This window comes from Caretta caretta, chromosome 9, assembly GCF_965140235.1.
Source record: "Caretta caretta isolate rCarCar2 chromosome 9, rCarCar1.hap1, whole genome shotgun sequence".
NCBI classification, from domain to species: Eukaryota; Metazoa; Chordata; order Testudines; family Cheloniidae; genus Caretta; species Caretta caretta.
In genome coordinates, this window is record NC_134214.1 from 56,340,477 (window position 1) to 56,361,642 (window position 21,166).

At 47.4% G+C, this 21,166-nt stretch overlaps 1 protein-coding gene across 21 annotated transcripts in view; it reads left to right on the forward strand.

Annotated features, from left to right (window-relative positions):
* Positions 1–21,166, forward strand: part of KIF1A (kinesin family member 1A) — a 225,343-nt gene that overhangs the window by 18,290 nt on the left and 185,887 nt on the right. For all 21 annotated transcript variants that reach the window (XM_048863028.2, XM_048863027.2, XM_048863031.2 and 18 more), the window contains exon 2: positions 18,898–19,066. In XM_048863028.2, coding sequence (XP_048718985.1) covers positions 18,898–19,066 — 169 coding nt within the window. The remainder of the gene's footprint in view (positions 1–18,897; positions 19,067–21,166) is intronic.

Here is a 21,166-nt window from a genome sequence, read left to right on the forward strand (position 1 = left end):
GAGGGAGCCATTTAGGGATCTGGGGCAAAAATTGGGGATTGGTCCTGCTTTGAGCAGGGGGTTGGACTAGATGACCTCCTGAGGTCCCTTCCAACCCTAATATTCTGTGATTCATTGCTGACAGTGACTTTGAACAATAGCCCTTGGTGGGAGCTGGTATTACTGAGCTAGTGAGGCTCACTCATGTATTCTCCCACTGAAAGCAGTTTTGTCCCATCAACCCTAGACTCAACCCACTTTCCAGAGTAGTTCAGGAGGAACCATTATTAGCAATACAGACATTACTTAACACAGTGTCTTGGGGCAGATCTGGCAAGGTTCTCCTCAGTAGCCTGTGTCAGGCAAAGGGCACTGGCATGCTGTTTTCGCCAGTTGTCACTATCTAGTAGCACACACCAATTACAGCTACACTGTTCCTTTCCCATGCTGTAGCAGTATGGCCTGTAGGACAGGCAGTTCAGGAAACGGTTGCCCAGCACAGCGAGGAGGGCAGCAGGAGCGCTTGGCCAGAAGACAGGATGGGAGTAATGGGTTTGACAGCAGGGCTCAGTCTGGGCTGCGTCTGCATGCATTCTGCACCCAAGTTTGTTGTAAACTGAGAATGGGGCGGGGCAGAGCTCGCTCAGAGTGATGGCAAAGGCGGTCACCAGCGGGTGCACAGAGCAGACAGCTGGACTGGCCAGTGGGGTCAGGCTGGACTGATTGTTGGGCACAAAGTGCCACTCAAAGCAGCATGCAGTAGGCAGGTTTTAAACTGGGCAGCCCTCTGTTTGGGTGGTTTCCTCCCCAAAACTGGATGTGATTTTGTCTGCTGCCACTTTGAGGAGTACACTGCCCTGCCTCTGCTGGCGTGACCGTGCATGCACCATGGGGAGGGGGAGAGTGGCACTCACTCTTCAAAATGGCATCCTCTGTGCACCATGCATTCGAGGTCACACCAGCGGGGTGGGGTCATGCGAGCAGGGTGGATCCACACCACTCCTGGAAGCATCGGTGTGTCCGGTATTCTGGGAACGCGTGAGCGTCCACCCCTGCTCAGCAAGTGTATAGCAATGTATGTAAGGGAGCAGTATGACTGCTCAGAGCTCCGGTACGAAACTGCAGAAAAACCTGAGTGTCTCTGGATTAAGTGTAGAAGTGTGTGCAACAAGAGTGATGTAGTGGTGGGAGTCTGCTATAGACCACCGGACCAGGGGGATGAGGTAGATGAGGCTTTCTTCCGGCAGCTCACGGAAGCTACTGGATCGCATGCCCTGATTCTCATGGGTGACTTTAATTTTCCTGATATCTGCTGGGAGAGCAATACAGCGGTGCATAGACAATCCAGGAAGTTTTTGGAAAGCGTAGGGGACAATTTCCTGGCGCAAGTGCTCGAGGAGCCAACTAGGGGGGGCGCTTTTCTTGACCTGCTGCTCACAAACCGGGTAGAATTAGTGGGAGAAGCAAAAGTGGATGGGAATCTGGGAGGCAGTGACCATGAGTTGGTTGAGTTCAGGATCCTGACACAGGGAAGAAAGGTAAGCAGCACGATACGGACCCTGGACTTCAGGAAAGCAGACTTCGACTCCCTCAGGGAACGGATGGCCAGGATCCCCTGGGGGACTAACTTGAAGGGGAAAGGAGTCCAGGAGAGCTGGCTGTATTTCAAGGAATCCCTGTTGAGGTTACAGGGACAAACCATCCCGATGAGTCGAAAGAATAGTAAATATGGCAGGCGACCAGCTTGGCTTAATGGTGAAATCTTAGCGGATCTTAAACATAAAAAAGAAGCTTACAAGAAGTGGAAGGTTGGACATATGACCAGGGAAGAGTATAAAAATATTGCTAGGGCATGTAGGAATGTTATCAGGAGGGCCAAATCGCACCTGGAGCTGCAGCTAGCAAGAGATGTCAAGAGTAACAAGAAGGGTTTCTTCAGGTATGTTGGCAACAAGAAGAAAGCCAAGGAATGTGTGGGCCCCTTACTGAATGAGGGAGGCAAACTAGTGACAGAGGATGTGGAAAAAGCTAATGTACTCAATGCTTTTTTTGCCTCTGTTTTCACTAACAAGGTCAGCTCCCAGACTGCTACGCTGGGCATCACAAAATGGGGAAGAGATGGCCAGCCCTCTGTGGAGATAGAGGTGGTTAGGGACTTTTTAGAAAAGCTGGATGTGCACAAGTCCATGGGGCCGGACGAGTTGCATCCGAGAGTGCTGAAGGAACTGGCGGCTGTGATTGCAGAGCCATTGGCCATTATCCTTGAAAACTCGTGGCGAACCGGGGAAGTCCCGGATGACTGGAAAAAGGCTAATGTAGTGCCAATCTTTAAAAAAGGGAAGAAGGAGGATCCTGGGAACTACAGGCCAGTCTGCCTCACTTCAATCCCTGGAAAAATCATGGAGCAGGTCCTCAAAGAATCAATCCTGAAGCACTTGCATGAGAGGAAAGTGATCAGGAACAGCCAGCATGGATTCACCAAGGGAAGGTCATGCCTGACTAATCTAATCGCCTTCTATGATGAGATTACTGGTTCTGTGGATGAAGGGAAAGCAGTGGATGTATTGTTTCTTGACTTTAGCAAAGCTTTTGACACGGTCTCCCACAGTATTCTTGTCAGCAAGTTAAGGAAGTATGGGCTGGATGAATGCACTACAAGGTGGGTAGAAAGCTGGCTAGATTGTCGGGCTCAACGGGTAGTGATCAATGGCTCCATGTCTAGTTGGCAGCCGGTATCAAGTGGAGTGCCCCAAGGGTCGGTCCTGGGGCCGGTTTTGTTCAATATCTTCATAAATGATCTGGAGGATGGTGTGGATTGCATTCTCAGCAAATTTGCGGATGATACTAAACTGGGAGGAGTGGTAGATACGCTGGAGGGGAGGGATAGGATACAGAAGGACCTAGACAAATTGGAGGATTGGGCCAAAAGAAATCTGATGAGGTTCAATAAGGATAAGTGCAGGGTCCTGCACTTAGGACGGAAGAACCCAATGCACAGCTACAGACTAGGGACCGAATGGCTAGGCAGCAGTTCTGCGGAAAAGGACCTAGGGGTGACAGTGGACGAGAAGCTGGATATGAGTCAGCAGTGTGCCCTTGTTGCCAAGAAGGCCAATGGCATTTTGGGATGTATAAGTAGGGGCATAGCGAGCAGATCGAGGGACGTGATCGTTCCCCTCTATTCAACATTGGTGAGGCCTCATCTGGAGTACTGTGTCCAGTTTTGGGCCCCACACTTCAAGAAGGATGTGGATAAATTGGAGAGAGTCCAGCGAAGGGCAACAAAAATGATTAGGGGTCTGGAACACATGAGTTATGAGGAGAGGCTGAGGGAGCTGGGATTGTTTAGCCTGCAGAAGAGAAGAATGAGGGGGGATTTGATAGCTGTTTTCAACTACCTGAAAGGGGGTTCCAAAGAGGATGGCTCTAGACTGTTCTCAATGGTATCAGATGACAGAACGAGGAGTAATGGTCTCAAGCTGAAGTGGGGGAGGTTTAGATTGGATATTAGGAAAAACTTTTTCACTATGAGGGTGGTGAAACACTGGAATGCGTTACCTAGGGAAGTGGTAGAATCTCCTTCCTTAGAGGTTTTTAAGGTCAGGCTTGACAAAGCCCTGGCTGGGATGATTTAACTGGGAATTGGTCCTGCTTTGAGCAGGGGGTTGGACTAGATGACCTTCTGGGGTCCCTTCCAACCCTTATATTCTATGATTCGATGATTCTATGATTCAATGGGGCCGTCAGGACCAAGAACATTTTTTGTCCTGCCATGAACGACAACTGGCAGTAGCAGCAGCACGCGCAGCAGCAGTAGTAAGCACACAGAACCCAGTTGCGCTGGTAGCCTCCTATTGCATGGCTGTGGGCTGGAATCAGCAGTGCAGCATGGCAGCACCAGTATCATAGACTGGATGCTGTGTGGCAGCTGGGCGTTAGGAAAAGAGGCACTGAGCTAGCCTTAGAGGAAGAATTTCAAGCCTCAAGAGAGCACTAGGACGTGTGACCTCCAGGATCAGACACAGCCATTGTGCAGGAGCCGAGGGTTCTGGCTGGAGGTTCCTAATCAGATGCGCACCAGAGTGTGGGAGCATTCAGAGGGGTGAGCTTGCTGGCTGGAGTGAAGAGCAAAAACAGCAGTGCCAGAGTTCTCCTTGCCATCATGGGACCAACAGCAGAGATCAGAGACACTTCTGCCCTTTGCAGCACTGGCAGCTATAGGAGTTCTCTGGAATCCAGAAGAGGTAATGGGAAGTGTAGGAGCAGACATAACAGTAACCACCAGTGGCTGGCCAGAGCTGGCAAAGAAGGGGAAAGAAGTGGAGAAAACTGAGTCGTATCCACTTTCAGCTGAGGATCTGTTGCCGGTGCACTTTGCTGAGCCCTTACCAGTCTTATTCTATATCTAGTTCCTTCTGGTCTCAAATCGTGCAACCCAGGCCTTCCATTAGCAGTGCAATTTAATAATGCCTCTTTCCCCCTTCCATAGGTTTGAAAACCTGCTAGGCTTAGCAGCATTACAGGTTTCAGAGTAGCAGCCGTGTTAGTCTGTATCCGCAAAAAGAAAAGGAGTACTTGTGGCACCTTAGAGACAAACAAATTTATTTGAGCATAAGCTTTTGTGAGCTATAGCTCACTTCATCAGATGCATGTAGTGGAAAATACAGTGGGGAGATTTATATACACAGAGAAGATGAAACAATGGGTGTTACCTGATCTCTCTCTTTACAGTGTGTATGGTAAGGTGAGCTATTACCAGCAGGAGAGGGGAAAAATACCCAACCTTTTGTAGTGATAATCAAGGTGGGCCATTTCCAGCAGTTGACAAGAACGTGTGAGGAACAGTAGGGGGAGGAAATAAACATGGGGAAATGGTTTTACTTTGTGTAATGACACATCCACTCCCAGTCTTTATTCAAGCCTAAGTTAATTTGCAAACTGGACACAATTAATTCCAATTCAGCAGTCTCTCGTTGGAGTCTGTTTTTGAAGTGTTTTTGGTTGAAGAATTCCAACTTTTAGGTCTGTAATCGAGTGACCAGAGAGACTGAAGTGTTCTCTGTCTGGTTTTTGAATGTTGTTGTTCACGATGTCTGATTTGTGTCCATTTATTCTTTTACGTAGAGACTGTCCGGTTTGGCCAATGTACATGGCAGAAGGGCATTGCTGTCACATGATGGCATATATCACATTGGTAGATGTGCAGGTGAACAAGCCCCTGATGGCATGACTGATGTGATTAGGCCCTATGATGGTGTCCCCTGAACAGATATGTGGACAGAGTTGGCAACGGGCTTTGTTGCAAGGATAGGTTCCTGGGTTAGTGGTTTTTTTGTGTGGTGTGTGGTTGCTAGTGAGTATTTGCTTCAGGTTTGGGGGCTGTCTGTAAGCAAGGACTGGCCTGTCTCCCAAGATCTGTGAGAGATAGGTTTTCCTTCAGGATAGGTTGTAGATCCTTGATGATGCGCTGGAGAGGTTTTAGTTGGGGGCTGAAGGTGATGGCTAGTGGCGTTCTGTTATTTTCTTTGTTGGGCCTGCCCTGTAGTAGGTAACTTCTGGGTACTCTTCTGGCTCTGTCAATCTGTTTCTTCACTTCAGCAGGTGGGTATTGTAGTTGTAAGAATGCTTGATAGAGATCTTGTAGGTGTTTGTCTCTGTCTGAGGGGTTGGAGCAAATGCGGTTGTATCGTAGAGCTTGGCTGTAGACAATGGATCGTGTGGTGTGGTCTGAATGAAAGCTGGAGGCATGTAGGTAGGCATTAGTGGTCACTAGGTTTCCAGTATAGGGTGGTTATGTGACCATTGCTTATTAGCACTGTAGTGTCCAGGAAGTGGATCTCTTGTGTGGACTGGTCCAGGCTGAGGTTGATGGTGGGATGGAAATAGTTGAAATCATGGTGCAATTGCTCAAGGGCTTCTTTTCCATGGGTTCAGATGATGATGTCATCAGTGTAGCGCAAGTAGGGTAGGGGCATTAGGGGACGAGAGCTGAGGAAGCGTTGTTGTAAGTCAGCCATAAAAATGTTGGCATATTGTGAGGCCATGCGGGTACCCATAGCAGTGCCGCTGATTTGAAGGTATACATTGTCCCCAAATGTGAAATAGTTATGGATGAGGATAAAGTCACAAAGTTCAGCCACCAGGTTTGCCGTGACATTATCGGGGATACTGTTCCTGACTGCTTGTAGTCCATCTTTGTGTGGAATGTTGGTGTAGAGGGCTTCTACATCCGTAGTGGCCAGGATGGTGTTTTCAGGAAGATCACCGATGGATTGTAGTTTCCTCAGGAAGTCAGTGGTGTCTTGAAGATAGCTGGGAGTGCTGGTAGCATAGGGCCTGAGGAGGGAGTCTACATAGCCAGACAATCCTGCTGTCAGGGTGCCAATGCCTGAGATGATGGGGCTTCCAGGATTTCCAGGTTTATGGATTCTGGGTAATACCCCTGGTCGGGGTTCTAGGGGTGTGTCTGTGCGGATTTGTTCTTGTGCCTTTTCAGGGAGTTTCTTGAATAGATGGTGTAGTTTCTTTTGGTAACCCTCAATCGGCTCAGAGGGTAATGGCTTGTAGAATGTGGTGTTGGAGAGCTGCCTAGCAGCCTCTTGTTCATATTCTGACCTATTTATGATGACGACAGCACCTCCTTTGTCAGCCTTTTTGATTATGGTGTCAGTTGTTTCTGAGGCTGTGGATGACATTGTTTTCTGCACGGCTGGTAGCTCTGCCACTTCTACTCAGGTTCCGGCTCTTCTGCAGGGGCCCCCAAATTGGCTGGGGCCTCTTAATCTGCCACTGTACGCGAGAAGAACCGCTGGTCCAGCTGGCGTGAACTGGCAGATCTGGGTGTGGGCCAGTACGAGGATAGCAGGAGTGACTTGGCAGAGCTGGATGTGGGGAAGCTTGCACAGCACTGCTCATGGCATCCCAGACTCTGTGGACAAAGCTCTCTGCTGCCATGTGCAGTCAGTTACACCACTACCAGATTGGAATACCTGGCAGTAAGTGACTGCTCAGGGTAAGGGGCAGTGGGGACTCAGGCCATGTATCTCAGGATTTGATAGTCACCCGAATCCCCAGTACAAATATATCTTTCCTGCAGCACTGGTACACTTTCATAGAATCATAGACTATCAGGGTTGGAAGGGACCTGAGGAGGTCATCTAGTCCAACCCCCTGCTCAAAGCAGGACCAATCCCCAACTAAATCATCCCAGCCAGGCCTTTGTCAAGCCTGACCTTAAAAACTTCTAAGGAAGGAGGTTCCACCACCTCCCTAAGTAACGCATTCCAGTGTTTCACCACCCTCCTAGTGAAAAAGTTTTTCCTAATATCCAACCTAAATCTCCCCCACTGCAACTTGAGACCATTACTCCTTGTTCTGTCATCTGCTACCACTGAGAACAGTCTAGATTCATCCTCTTTGGAACCCCCTTTCAGACAGTTGAAAACAGCTATCAAATCCTCCCCTCATTCTTCTCTTCCGTAGACTAAACATCCCCAGTTCCCTCAGCCTCTCCTCAGAACTCATGTGTTCCAGTCCCTTAATCATTTTTGTTGCCCTCCCCTGGACTCTTTCCAATTTTTCCACATCCTTCTTGTAGTGTGGGGCCCAAAACTGGACACAGTACTCCAGATGAGGCCTCACCAGTGTTGAATAGAGGGGGACGATCATGTCCCTCGATCTGCTGGCAATGCACCTACGTATACAGCCCAAAATGCCATTGGCCTTCTTGGCAACAAGGGCACACTCTTGACTCATATCCAGCTTCTCGTCCGCTGTAACCCCTAGGTCCTTTTCTGCAGAACTGCTGCCGAGCCATTCGGTCCCTCGTCTGTAGCGGTGCATGGGATTCTTCCGTCCTAAGTGCAGGACTCTGCACTTGTCCTTGTTGAACCTCATCAGATTTCTTTTGGCCCAATCCTCTAATTTGTCTAGGGCCCTCTGTATCCTATCCCTCTCCTCCCAGTTTAGTGTCATCTGCAAACTTGCTGAGGATGCAATCCACACCATCCTCCAGATCATTTTTGAAGATATTGAACAAAACTGGCCCCAGGACCGACCCTTGGGTCACTCCACTCGATACCAGCTGCCAGCTAGACATGGAGCGATTGATCACTACCCGTTGAGCCCGACAATCTAGCCAACTTTCTGTCCACCTTATAGTCCATTCATCCAGCCCATACTTCTTTAACTTGCTGGCCAGAATACTGTGGGAGACCGTGTGAAAAGCTTTGCTAAAGTCAAGGAACAACACGTCCACCGCTTTCCCCTCATCCACAGAGCCAGTTATCTCGTCATAGAAGGCAATTAGATTAGTCAGGCATGACTTGCCCTTGGTGAATCCATGCTGACTGTTCCTGATCACTTTCCTCTCCTCTAAGTGCTTCAGAATTGATTCCTTGAGGACCTGCTCCATGATTTTTCCAGGGACTGAGGTGAGGCTGACTGGCCTGTAGTTCCCAGGATCATCCTCCTTCCCTTTTTTAAAGATGGGCACTACATTAGCCTTTTTCCAGTCGTCTGAGACTTCCCCCAATCGCCATGAGTTTTCAAAGATAATGGCCAATGGCTCTGCAATCACAGCTGCCAACTCCTTTAGCACTCTCGGATGCAAGGCATCCGACCCCATGGACTTGCGCACGTCCAGCTTTTCTAAATAGTCCCGAAGCACTTCTCTCTCCACAGAGGGCTGGTCACCTCCACCCCATGCTGTGCTGCCCAGTGCAGTAGTCTGGGAGCTGACCTTGTTCGTGAAGACAGAGGCAAAGAAAGCATTTAGTACATTAGCTTTTTTGTTTCATGATAAAGGTGCTCTCTGATTGGGAGGGCCCTAGTGGGATGTCTACAGTGCTTGTAAACCAGGGTTTGTGGAACCCGCACTTGAGAACTCGGTATTTCCAAGCCTGCGCTTGAGTGTCCATACTGCATTGGAAGCCTGGATTTCTGATTGTCATCTGCTACCACTGAGAACAGTCTAGATTCATCCTCTTTGGAACCCCCTTTCAGACAGTTGAAAACAGCTATCAAATCCTCCCCTCATTCTTTTCTGATTTCTGACCTGGGTCTCATACTACACTACACAGCCCTTCTGACTAGGGGCTGTGACTTGAGTTGCTCAATGACAGGGCTTGGACCTGAGTCACAGTGGGACTCCAGCTCAGACCCACTCTCCTAGGTGGAGCCTAGGACTTGGGCCCTGAGTGCTTGCTGACCTGAGTCAGACAGATTCGTGTGTGGACAGTACTGGTCTCACACCTGATCTAAGCCTGGCTTTACAATGCAGTGTAGAGATCCCTTAGGAGACTGCAACATAGTCGAGGGGATGGGTTGAGATTAACAGCTGCAGGATCAATCTGCAGTGTTCTTGACTGTTTCTGGAACTTGTTTTCCCTAAAATTACTGTCACCTCTACAAGAGTAGCATCAGGGGCCCCACTGTACCAGGCATTGTATGTACATAAGAATGGTCATGACCAGTGGTCCATGTAGTCTTCTGACAGTGCCTGGTGCCAGGTGCTTCAGAGGGGATTAACAGAATAGGGCAATTTATTCCCTATGGCATCCCCTGTCATCCAGTCCCAGCTTCTGGCAGTGAAAGGCTAGGGACACCCAAAGAATGAGACTGTGTCCCTGACCATCTTGGCTAATAATCATTGATGGACATAAGTTCAAGGATAATATCTAATTCTTTTTTGAACCCAGTTCTAGTTTTGGCCTTCACAACATCCCCTGGCAATGAGTTCCACAGGTTGACTGTGCGCTGTGTGAAGCATTACTTTCTTTTGTTTTAAACCTGATGCCTATTATTTTCATTGAGTGACCCCTGGTTCTTGTGTTATGTGAAGGAGTAAATAACACTTCCTTATTCACTTTCTCATTCAATTCATGATTTTATAGACCTCTATCATATCCTCCCTTAATTGTCTCTTTGAAAAGGCAGGGACTGTTCATTTTAGTAATCTCCTCATATGGAAATTGTTCCATACCTCTAGTCATTTTTGTTGCCCTTCTCTGCACTTTTTCCACTTCTAATATCTCTCTTGAAACGGGGCACCCAGAACTGCATGTGGTATTCAAGGTGCAGGCCTATCATGGATTTATACAGTAGCATTATGGTATTTTCTGCCTTATTATCTATCCTTGCCTTAATGAGTCCCAACATCTGTTAATTTTTGACTGCTGCTACACATTGAGTGGATGTTTTCAGAAACTATCCACAATGACTCTAAGGTCTCTTTCTTGAGTGGTAACAGCTAATTTGGACCTCATCATTTTATATGTATAGTTGGGATTATGTTTTCCAATGTGCATTACTTTGCATTTATCAACATTGAATTTCATCTGCCATTTTGTTGCCCAGTCACCACGGTGGATAAAATTTTTTTTTTTTAAATTTAAATAGCTTTTTGAGGAAAAAACCTTTTTATCAAAAATCCAAAGATCAAATATCTTTGACCTATAATGTCTTATGGAATAAGGATTATAAATTCTAATTCTATAGTATGAGACAATATATTCATGTAATGTTTAAGAAACATTTTGTAAATGAGTTCCAATAGTTCATGGATAGAGATCCAATCTTATGGGGTTCCAGGGGCTTCTGTATAGATTATTTAGGTTAATCTTTCTATCTACCCAATGGGTCTCAGTACTCAGTTTAGAAGATACCATCAGAGATGCTTAGTTTTGCAGTTCTCACACTGTGGATTTTTTACTCCAGAGATAACATGCTTATTAACAGCAAAAATGTTTTAAATAAATAGAGAAGTGAGAAATAACAGACCTCAACCCTATTGTCCCTCTGCAAATTTGTGTACAGAGTCAATCCCTTACCTCCCTCTGAAAGTACAAAGTTTCAAAAAGTTCAATGAATAGAAGATTGTTGGGGGTGGAAGAAGTCTGGAGATAAATGTGAAAAGGGAGAGACAGGCAGTAAAAACAAAAGTGAAACTGTTTGAGCAGCATATTCCAGAAGTCTTAAGGTCTTTCTGAGTGGTTGATTTGAGATCTACCAAACCATTCTCTCACTAGAAGGGAAAACCTATAATGGCAGCAGGCCGTAAAAGAGACCCAGTTTGGGAGTAAGAACCATTCAAGAAATATACATTTGCTGATGATGATTTAAAAAAAAGTCACACCAGTGAACTGGTGGAAGTCGCTTAAGCACTTGGATTCAGAGACTGTTGAAGTGATGATCTCACTTTTAACAGCAGTAGCTTCTCCTGTAGAAAGAAATTTTCTTCCTTTGGACTAATTCATTCAAAATTAAGAAATAGATTGGGACCTGAAAAAGCAGGAAAGCTTGTCTTTCTTTTCCAGATTATGAACAAACAGGAAAACGAAGGTGAAGACGACTGAGTTAGCTGCAGAAACCAATATTTTAAGTTTCTCATGTTGAGCTGGCTGACATGGTCTATTTAATTTTTTTAAATATTTCATTTAACTATTAATTAAAAACAATTTTAACAAAAACCAACCTGATAAACTTGGAATATTTAACTAAAATCAAAAATTCATATGCTTGTTTTGTTAAATTATGTGTTTGCTGTTGAAGAAAAATCCAGAATACATAATGTTGTTTTAGTTAAATAAAACAATTTAAATGTGTCTGGTGATCTCCTAATACAGCACGGCAAGAAAATCCTCCAAATATTAATGATTAACCTGTTAAATTGGAGATTTCACCTCCCAATGACTTCATAAATATCTGCTTCAATTACCTTTGGTAAATAAAATAACCAAACAATCATTAGTTTTCTGATATAGCTGTAAAACTGATCTGAAAAGCTTTCCGAATAAATCACTTAAATTTATAGTGTGTACCTTCTAAAAATGAAACCTACATATGTATTAAGGTTATAACAGCCAACAAGAATGCACTTTTATGTAGAAATCCATGATTAAATTGGGTCTTCCTGCCTAGTGATTTCAGTCATGATTTAAATCAAATCCACCCTGCCAGTCACCCAGTTTTGCAAGACCCCTTTTTAACTCTTTGCAGTCAGCTTTGGACTTAAAGTATCTTGTGTAATTTTGTATCATCTACAAACATTGCCTCCTCACTGTTTACCCCTTTTTCCAGATCATTTATGAATATGTTGAACAGCCCTGGTCCCACACAGATCCTTGGGGACTATAACAGAGTGTAGCAGGGCCCCCCTTGGTCCTACCTCTGCTCTGCTCCAAAAACCACACAGAGACCCTCAGGTTCAGCAATCACCAGTGCAATATTTACAGGGTGCAATCCCATCACCCTATACAGCTTGGGGTTTTCAGCCTTGAGGACTTCTAAGCCTCTGCACCCAGAAGAGAAGAGAAGAACTTCCCCTCTCTGGTTTCTTCCCTCCCCCCTGCCACCTTCCTCTGGGCCTGTATATAGCCCCAGGCTGACAGCTGTTTCCCCTTTGCCAATCAGGCACAGGTTTCTCTAGCCAGCTCCAATTTACCTCTCTTAATTGGACCTGCTGTGACAGAGGGCTGGCTCAGGTGTTGCTGCCCAGCACCCCATCACAGGAACCCTGCTATTTACCTCTCTGCACTGTTAACACTGACCACTTATTCCTTTTGTTTCCTATCTTTTAACCAGTGACTGATCCATGAGAAGACCATCCCTCCTTTGGTGAGGGGCCTTGTCAAAGCATTTCTGAAAGTGCAGGTATACTATATCCACTAGATCCCCTGTGCCCACATTAGCTGGTCCCCTCAAAGAATTCTAATAGTGAGAGACAGTCCATGTCACAAAGAGCTTGGCGTCTAGATAGACAAAAGGTGGGAAAGAAAAGAGATGTTCTCAGAGTAGGTCAGCAGCTAGGCTCTCAGGTCTGCCAGGCTAGGCCCTATCCATTAGGCCAAATGATCTGATTAGAGTCAGGCAAATGATTGTGAAAAGGACATGTTTGTGTTCCATGTGTATTGCTAGTTTCTACAATTGAATGTGCTGAGTTTCAGCAAAGCAAGGTTTGTTTAGCTGAGAGCTGAAACTGGCCTCTGAAAATCAAACATACCTTTTCTGCTTCCAAAATCAGCGAGAGCAGAGATTCTGGAAGCAGAACTCAGCTGGTGACTTTGTTGATCATGCAGAAGGCAGAACAGACTACAGCTCAATTTTTCTTAGTTTTGGCTTTGCTGGACCCAGTCTGCTGACAATAGTTTTGATTAGTAAGGATCCAGTTGAGGGCTGAAATGGAAAAGGCGAAAAAATGTTGAATACCAAGATATCATAGAATCATAGAATATCAGGGTTGGAAGGAACCTCAGAAGGTCATCTAGTCCAATCCCATGCTCAAAGCAGGACCAATCCCCAACTAAATCATCCCAGCCAGGGCTTTGTCAAGCCTGACCTTAAAAACTTCTAAGGAAGGAGGTTCCACCACCTCCCTAGGTAACGCATTCCAGTGTTTCACCACCCTCCTAGTGAAAAAGCTTTTCCTAATATCCAACCTAAACCTCCCCCACTGCAACTTGAGACCATTACTCCTTGTCCTGTCCTCTTCTACCACTGAGAATAATCTAGAACCATCCTCTTTGGAACCACCTCTCGGGTAGTTGAAAGCAGCTATCAAATCCCCCCTCATTCTTCTCTTCTGCAGACTAAACAATCCCAGTTCCCTCAGCCTCTCCTCATAAGTCATGTGTTCCAGACCCCTAATCATTTTTGTTGCCCTTTGCTGGACTCGCTCCAATTTATCCACATCCTTCTTGTAGTGCGGGGCCCAAAACTGGACACAGTACTCCAGATGAGGCCTCACCAATGTCGAATAGAGGGGAATGATCACGTCCCTCGATCTGCTGGCAATGCACCTACGTATACATCCCAAAATGCCATTGGCCTTCTTGGCAACAAGGGCACACTGTTGACTCATATCCAGCTTCTTGTCCACTGTCACCCCTAGGTCCTTTTCCGCAGAACTGCTGCCTAGCCATTCGGTCCCTAGTCTGTAGCGGTGCATTGGGTTCTTCCGTCCTAAGTGCAGGACTCTGCACTTGTCCTTGTTGAACCTCATCAGATTTCTTTTGGCCCAATCCTCCAATTTGTCGAGGGCCCTCTGTATCCTATCCCTACCCTCCAGCGTATCTACCTCTCCTCCCAGTTTAGTGTCATCTGCAAACTTGCTGAGGGTGCAATCCACACCATCCTCCAGATCATTTTTGAAGATATTGAACAAAACTGTCCCAAGGACCAACCCTTGGGGCACTCCACTTGATACCGGCTGCGAACCGGACATTGAGCCATTGATCACTACCCGTTGAGCCCGACAATCTAGCCAGCTTTCTACCCACCTTATAGTGCATTCATCCAGCCCATGCTTCTTTAACTTGCTGGCAAGAATACTGTGGGAGACTGTATAAAAAGCTTTGCTAAAGTCCAGGAATAACACATCCACTGCTTTCCCCTCATCCACAGAGCCAGTTATCTTGTCACAGAAGGGAATTAGATTAGTCATACATGACTTGCCCTTAGTGAATCCATGCTGACTGTTCCTGATCACTTTCCTTTCCTCTAAATGCTTTAGAATTGACTCCTTGAGGACCTGCTCCATGACTTTTCCAGGGACTGAGGTGAGTCTGACTGGCCTGTATTTCCCAGGATCCTCCTCCTTCCCTTTTTTAAAGATGGGCGCTACATTATCCTTTTTCCAATCATCCGGGACCTCCTCCGATCGCCATGTGTTTTCAAAGATAATGGCCAATGGCTCTGCAATCACATCCGCCAACTCCTTTAGCACTCTTGGATGCAGCGCATCCGGCCCCATGGGTTTGTGCTCATCCAGCTTTTCTAAATAATCCCGAACCACTTCTTTCTTCACAGAGGGCTGATCACCTCCTCCCCATGCTGTGCTGCCTAGTGCAGTAGTCTGGGAGCTGACCTTGTTCGTGAAGACAGAGGCAAAAAAGGCATTGAGTACATTAGCTTTTTCCACATCCTCTGTCACTAGGTTGCCTCCCTCTTTCAGTAAGGGGCCCACACTTTCCTTGACTTTCTTCTTGTTGCTAACATACCTGAAGAAACCCTTCTTGTTACTCTTAACATCTCTTGCTACCTGCAACTCCAGGTGTGATTTCGCCTTCCTGATTTCACTCCTGCATGCCAGAGCAATATTTTTATAGTCGTCCCTGGTCATTTGTCCAGCCTTCCACTTCTTCTAAGCTTCTTTTTTGTGTTTAAGATCAGTAAGGATTTCACTGTTAAGCCAAGCTGGTCGCCTGCCATATTTACTATTCTTTCTACACATCGGGATGGTTTGTTCCTGCATCCTCAATAAGGATTCTTGAAAATACAGCCAGCTCTCCTGGACTCCTTTCCCCCTCATGTTATTCTCCCAGGGGATCCTGCCCATCAGTTCCCTGAGGGAATCAGAATCTGCTTTTCTGAAGTCCATGGTCCATATTCTGCTGCTCTACTTTCTTCCTTGTGTTAGGATCCTGAACTCAACCATCTCATGGTCACTGTCTCCCAGGTTCCCATCCACTTTTCCTTCCCCTACTAATTCTTCCCTGTTTTGTGAGGATCAGGTCAAGAAGAGCTCTGCCCCTAGTTGGTTCCTCCAGCACTTGCACCAGGAAATTGTCCCCTACACTTTCCAAAAATTTCCTGGATTGTCTGTGCACCACTGTATTGCTCTGCCAGCAGATATCAGGGTGGTTGAAGTCTCCCATGAGAACCAGGGCCTGCGATCTAGTAACTTCCATTAGTTGCCGGAAGAAAACCTCATTCCCTTGATCCGGTGGTCTATAGCAGACTCCCACGACGACCTCACCCTTTGTTGCTCACGCTTCTAAACTTAATCCAGAGACTCTCAGGTTTTTCTGGAATTTCATACCACAGCTCTGAGCAGTCATACTGCTCTCTTACATACAGTGCAACTCCCCCACCTTTTCTGCCCTGCCTGTCCTTCCTGAACAGTTTATATCCACCCATGACAGTACTCCAGTCATGTGATGTTTTCCCACCAAGTCTCTGTTATTCCAATCACATCATAATTCCTTGACTGTGCCAGAACTTCCAGTTCTCCCTGCTTGTTTCCCAGGCTTCTTGCATTTGTGTGTAGGCACTTGAGATAACTCGCTGTTTGTTCTGCTTTCTCAGTATGATGCAGGAGTCCTCCCCTCTCACGCTCTCCTGCTCATGCTTCCTTCCGGTATCCAACATCCCCACTTACCTCAGGACTTTGGTCTCTTTCCCCCGGTGAACGTAGTTTAAAGCCCCCCTCACTAGGTTAGCCAGCCTGATTGCGAAGATGCTCTTCCCTCTCTTCGTTCGGTGGAGCCTGTCTCTGCCTAGCACTCCTCCTTCTTGGAACACTATCCCATGGTCAAAGAATCCAAAGCCTTCTCTCCAACACCACCTGCATAGCCATTTGTTGACTTCCATGATTCGACGGTCTCAACCCAGGCCTTTTGTTTCCACGGGGAGGATGGACAAGAACACCACCTGCGCCTCAAACTCCTTTATCCTTTTTCCCAGAGCCACGTAGTCTGCAGTGATCCACTCAAGGTCATTCTTGACGGAATCATTGGTGCCCACGTAGAGAAGCAGGAAGAGCTAGCGATCTGAGTGCTTGATGAATCTCGGCATTCTCTCCGTCACGTCGTGAATCCTAGCTACTAGCAAACAGCAGACTTCTCGGTTTTCCTGGTCGGGGCGGCAGATAAATGACTCAGTCCTGCTGAGGAGAGAGTATCTGACCACCACCACCCGCCTCCTCCTCTTGGGAGCGGTGGTCGTGGAACCCCCATCCCTAGGACATTGCATCTCATGGCTTCCAATTGGTGGAGTCTCCTTCTGCTCCCTTCCCTCAGATGTATCATCTAGTCCACTATCCTCATTAGTACCTGTGGAGAGAACATGAAAACGGTTGCTTACCTGTATCTGTTTTGCTGGTACATGGACGCTCCCCTTTCTTCTTCTGGAGGTCACATGCTGCCAGATTTCTTCACCGTCCTTCTGTCCCTGCTGCACAGCCTGCTCTGAATCTTCAGAATTTTGTGTCCGTAGAAACATACCCTGACGTCTGTCCAGGAAATCTTCAGTTTCTCTTATGCACCGCAAGGTCGATACTTGTTTCTCCAGACCTTGAACCTTCTCTTCCAATATGGAGACCAGCTTGCACTTTATACGGACAAAGTCGCTTCTGTCCTGTGGAAGAAAGACAAACATGGCACATCCAGTGCAGGTCACAACAGCTGAACACTCCCCATCCATATTACCTTCCTTCTACGAGCTTCCTCAGGAGTTGTAATAACTACTCAGAGAAGCTGGCAAGATGTAAGCTTCAGTGGGCTCTCCCCAGGGTATGTCAGTGTATCCGGCACTTTGTTGAGCCTAGCTGAGATGTAGGCATGCACTCAGAATGGGTGCTTGCTCTTTCAGCAACAATGCGCAGCACCATGCTGCCTCCTGGTGCCTGAATGCACAATTTTGTGCAAAGACCAGTGTGCCAGCATTATCTCCATTCAAGACATTCTTGAGCTCTTTTGACTTTTGTGCACTTGGCACTTCTGCATTCACTGGGCTTGCAAAAAACAAAACAAACTCATAGAGGATTTGGAGAGGGAAAAGGTGCTGAGAATAAGCCACACACCAAGCCATAAAATCTGTGTGCAGTTTCCCTACAGAATTTACACCCATTTATATAGCACGCTCCCTGTTGGAAAACTAGGATGACTCGGTACTTTTCACAACAGCTGAATGAGTGACAAATAATATTGTTTGCTGAGAACGGCTTAATTTTCCCCCTCCCATCTAATCAAAACAAATTCATCCCTTTCCTCTCCTCCTCCTTTGCCCAGCTCCTCTTCTCCCACCCCCACTGCACCAGGGTGTGACGGGGAGGTGCTCATTACACTGTATGGAGGACAGGGCTCTGTTTGTGGAGTGCCTTTGTGTTCTGTCAGGTCTCTGCTGCCTGGGGCTAGCCAGAGCTGAGGTCCTGAGGGGCCATGTAAGGAGAAGCAGCATCTGAGGCATCGCTCTGAGCTCTCACTAGTTTTGCTGTGTTGCCTATGAGATTTCCCCTGGCGTGGGAGGATCGTCAGGAGCTGGAGAAGGCTCTGCAGAGTGGCATCTTTCTGGACTTGATTCTCCTCTTGCTTACCCCAGTGCAAGCCAGGAGTTGCTCCACTGAAATCAGTGGTGTTAACATAGGGTAAAATCAGTCTGCGGGGTGAGGGAGCGGGCCCTCTGTCTGTCTGTGGAGCAGCATAGAAAGGGGTCCAGGAGGCTGGAAGTAAAGTATGTCTGCAGGAGACTGCTCGCCGTCCTTGCCTCACTGTGTGCTCTCCAGAGCATAGCCCTCTGGGAGGTGAGAATGGGTAGTTATTGCTGAGGCTCTCAGTTATTGCTGGCTCATGGGAAAGCTGCAGATGGCTTTGTCTTCACTAATAGACAGTTAACTCAAGTTAAGAACACACCTTTCCTTTCTAGTGGAAACACGGTCTGGTTGTGCGCGCAGCCCCATCCTGGGGGGGGCCTGATCTCAGCGGGGGCCTCTGGGTGCTCCTCTGATGATGACTAATAAATCCGACTAGGAGGGGGCATGCAGCAATGAGCTGCTGCCAGGAGGATGGGGTTGCAGGTCCCCGCCTACCTGATGCTTTCACTGCACCCCTTGCCCTGAGCTGGCAAGCCTGGTGCTAACGGGCTGTTCTGGTCCTGGCCCAGGGAAGTCGAGGCTATGGTGCACTCTCTGGCTACTTGGAAAGCTTTAGCCTCGTGCTTGTCACTGGGTCTGAGCCCTGAGAGCATGGAAATGGTGAGCCTCCCATACCAGATGAGAGCTCACAGGGCTGGAGCTCCGGCTGGCAGCAACGGGTAGTGCTGCGAGGGAGCCCCCAGTCTCAGGGACACCTCAACAGCTGCCCTACAGCAACATCCTGCAGAGCTTAGACACTTTTCCTAACATGCCTTTCTGGGTCCTTCCAGGGCGTTCCTTGTGTTGCCAGGATTGCAATCCCTGCTGGAAAGGGTGACCTCAAGGCCAGCAAGATGGCGGGAGCATCTGTGAAGGTGGCGGTGCGAGTGCGTCCATTCAACTCCCGTGAGATGGGCCGGGATTCCAAATGCATCATCCAGATGACAGGAAACACCACCAGTGAGTAGCAGCCCTGGCCCTGCACACAAATGCCACTGGGGGCTAGGAATGAGGCGGGCTATACCCAGATCTGCATTGATTTCCACTGGGCTGGCTGCTGCTAATGGCAAAACAGCCACTTGAGGTCCTACCGGTGCTTGGGAGAGGACCTCTTCCCACTGCTGCCACCAGTATTGCTAGCCCCAATGTCGTGAGTTAGTCCCCTAAGAATCATGAGTCTGTCCTGAAAATCATGGGAGTTTTTTTTAAATCACACATTTTGGGTTCTTTTTCTTTGCCTTCTGGCTTTTGCACCTCTTAGATGCATATGGGTCATGTTTTCAGGGTTTTCTCAGCACCCGTGAGGACCAGAAAGCTGTTATGTTTTTGTTTTTGTTTTTAATAAAAGCTGAGATTCTTGTGTGATCATAGGCATTCAGGAGCTGGGACTTTAAAAAAAGCCTCAAACATAATGAGCCTGGTGATAAAATCTGAACTTCACACTCCAGATATGGAGCCTGATTGTCTGCCGTGTTGTACGGTGTGGCATCAGTTATGGCTTGTGCCAAGTGGCTGTGAAATACAAGCACTGGGGTAAAGGAGCAGAGAATTGTAATCTGGTAGCAATTTACATCCTCTTTGCTCTTGTTGAGCGCAGATGTAACCTCACTTCTGCAGGCGTAAGGCGGTGGGCCCATGGTGTGGAGCTAATGGAGACTTGGGCCCATGGTGTGGAGCTAATGTTGGATAAACTCTCTTCTTGCTACCTTAGGGGTTTTATCCTGTCTCCCATCAGTGTGGTATCTCAGCATCTTCCATGTAAAGCAATACCAATCGTGAAATCCCCAGTGGACTCCATGGAGCCTGTGGCTCTCCACACTTTTTGGGGTATAAACTCTGCTTGGGGGATGTTTTGGTTGGCTGGTTACTGCTGGTTTGTATTGTTGTTTGAGGTGTCTGGTTAGATGTTGGAGTCGAAGTTGTCATTCTTGTGACAGTGGAAGGGCTCTTTCCTCACAGCAGTCCACTCCATGGGGGGCAGCATGGCCCAGCATCTACAGCACTAGACTGGGACTCCAGAGAGCTGGGCTCTGTTTCCATCTCTGCCACTGCCTTCCTGAGTGGCTATGGGCGGGTCATTTTATCTCCCTTTGCTTTTGTTTCCCCCTCTGTAAATGGGGATAATGGTACTGCTCTCCTTTGGAAAGCAGTTGGAGATCTACAGATGGGCAATGCTAGGTATTCGTTATCGTCTAGTCAGAGCATCTGTAAGGCATTGTTGAACTATCACTTCAGCTCACCCTAGGGAGAGCCTTCAGATTCGCTGTCCCATTTGATTCATTTGCTTGTAGCACATTATGAAGAGGGCCATCATGGGTTGCTGTTGGCCATACGTAATTTCTCATTTCAGTCTCCCTTGTGTGGCTACCCTCCTTTGGTAACTAGACCATAGTGCAGAGTTACTATAAAATACCACAACCGTCTAGCACAGGACACCACCCTGGCATTTGATTCCTAATGGCAATATACCTTACCGCCTTATACTCCAGCAGGTGGTTCTGACTCTGGTCCTTTGGCTGATGGCTTTTAGGAGATCACCCCTCCTCTCCTTTGGGGGACTCAGAGTATTTTCCTGCACAGAAATCGTCAAGCCCTTCCCACTCCCAGTTCACAGAGGTGTCCTGGACCAGCCAAAGCCTCATACCATCTCATATAAGCTGCAACATCACCATGTTCCCTCCACTGCAGAGCTGTATAATGCAGGTGACTATACTGGGTCATCTGGCTGTAACATTGTCATGTATATATGGGCATCAACGTTACTGGGCTGTCTGGGACATGGTGTATATGCCACTTTTTCCCATTCATGGAAGCACTCTGGTAGTGGCTGCTCCCTTATGGTCATTTGGCCATTGCCACCAGTGCCACCTGGAGTGGATGTTTGACAAATCGAAGGACTATTTCCTGGTGTTGCAGAGTCAAATCATCCCCGCATCTCTGTAGGGTGCTTATGGCTGTATTGCATAGCTGGATGCTCATAGTTAGTGTGGCAGTCACCTCTATGACAAGGCTGTGTGATGTTCTGGATAGTCATCTAGTGCAGTGGTTTTCAAACTTTTT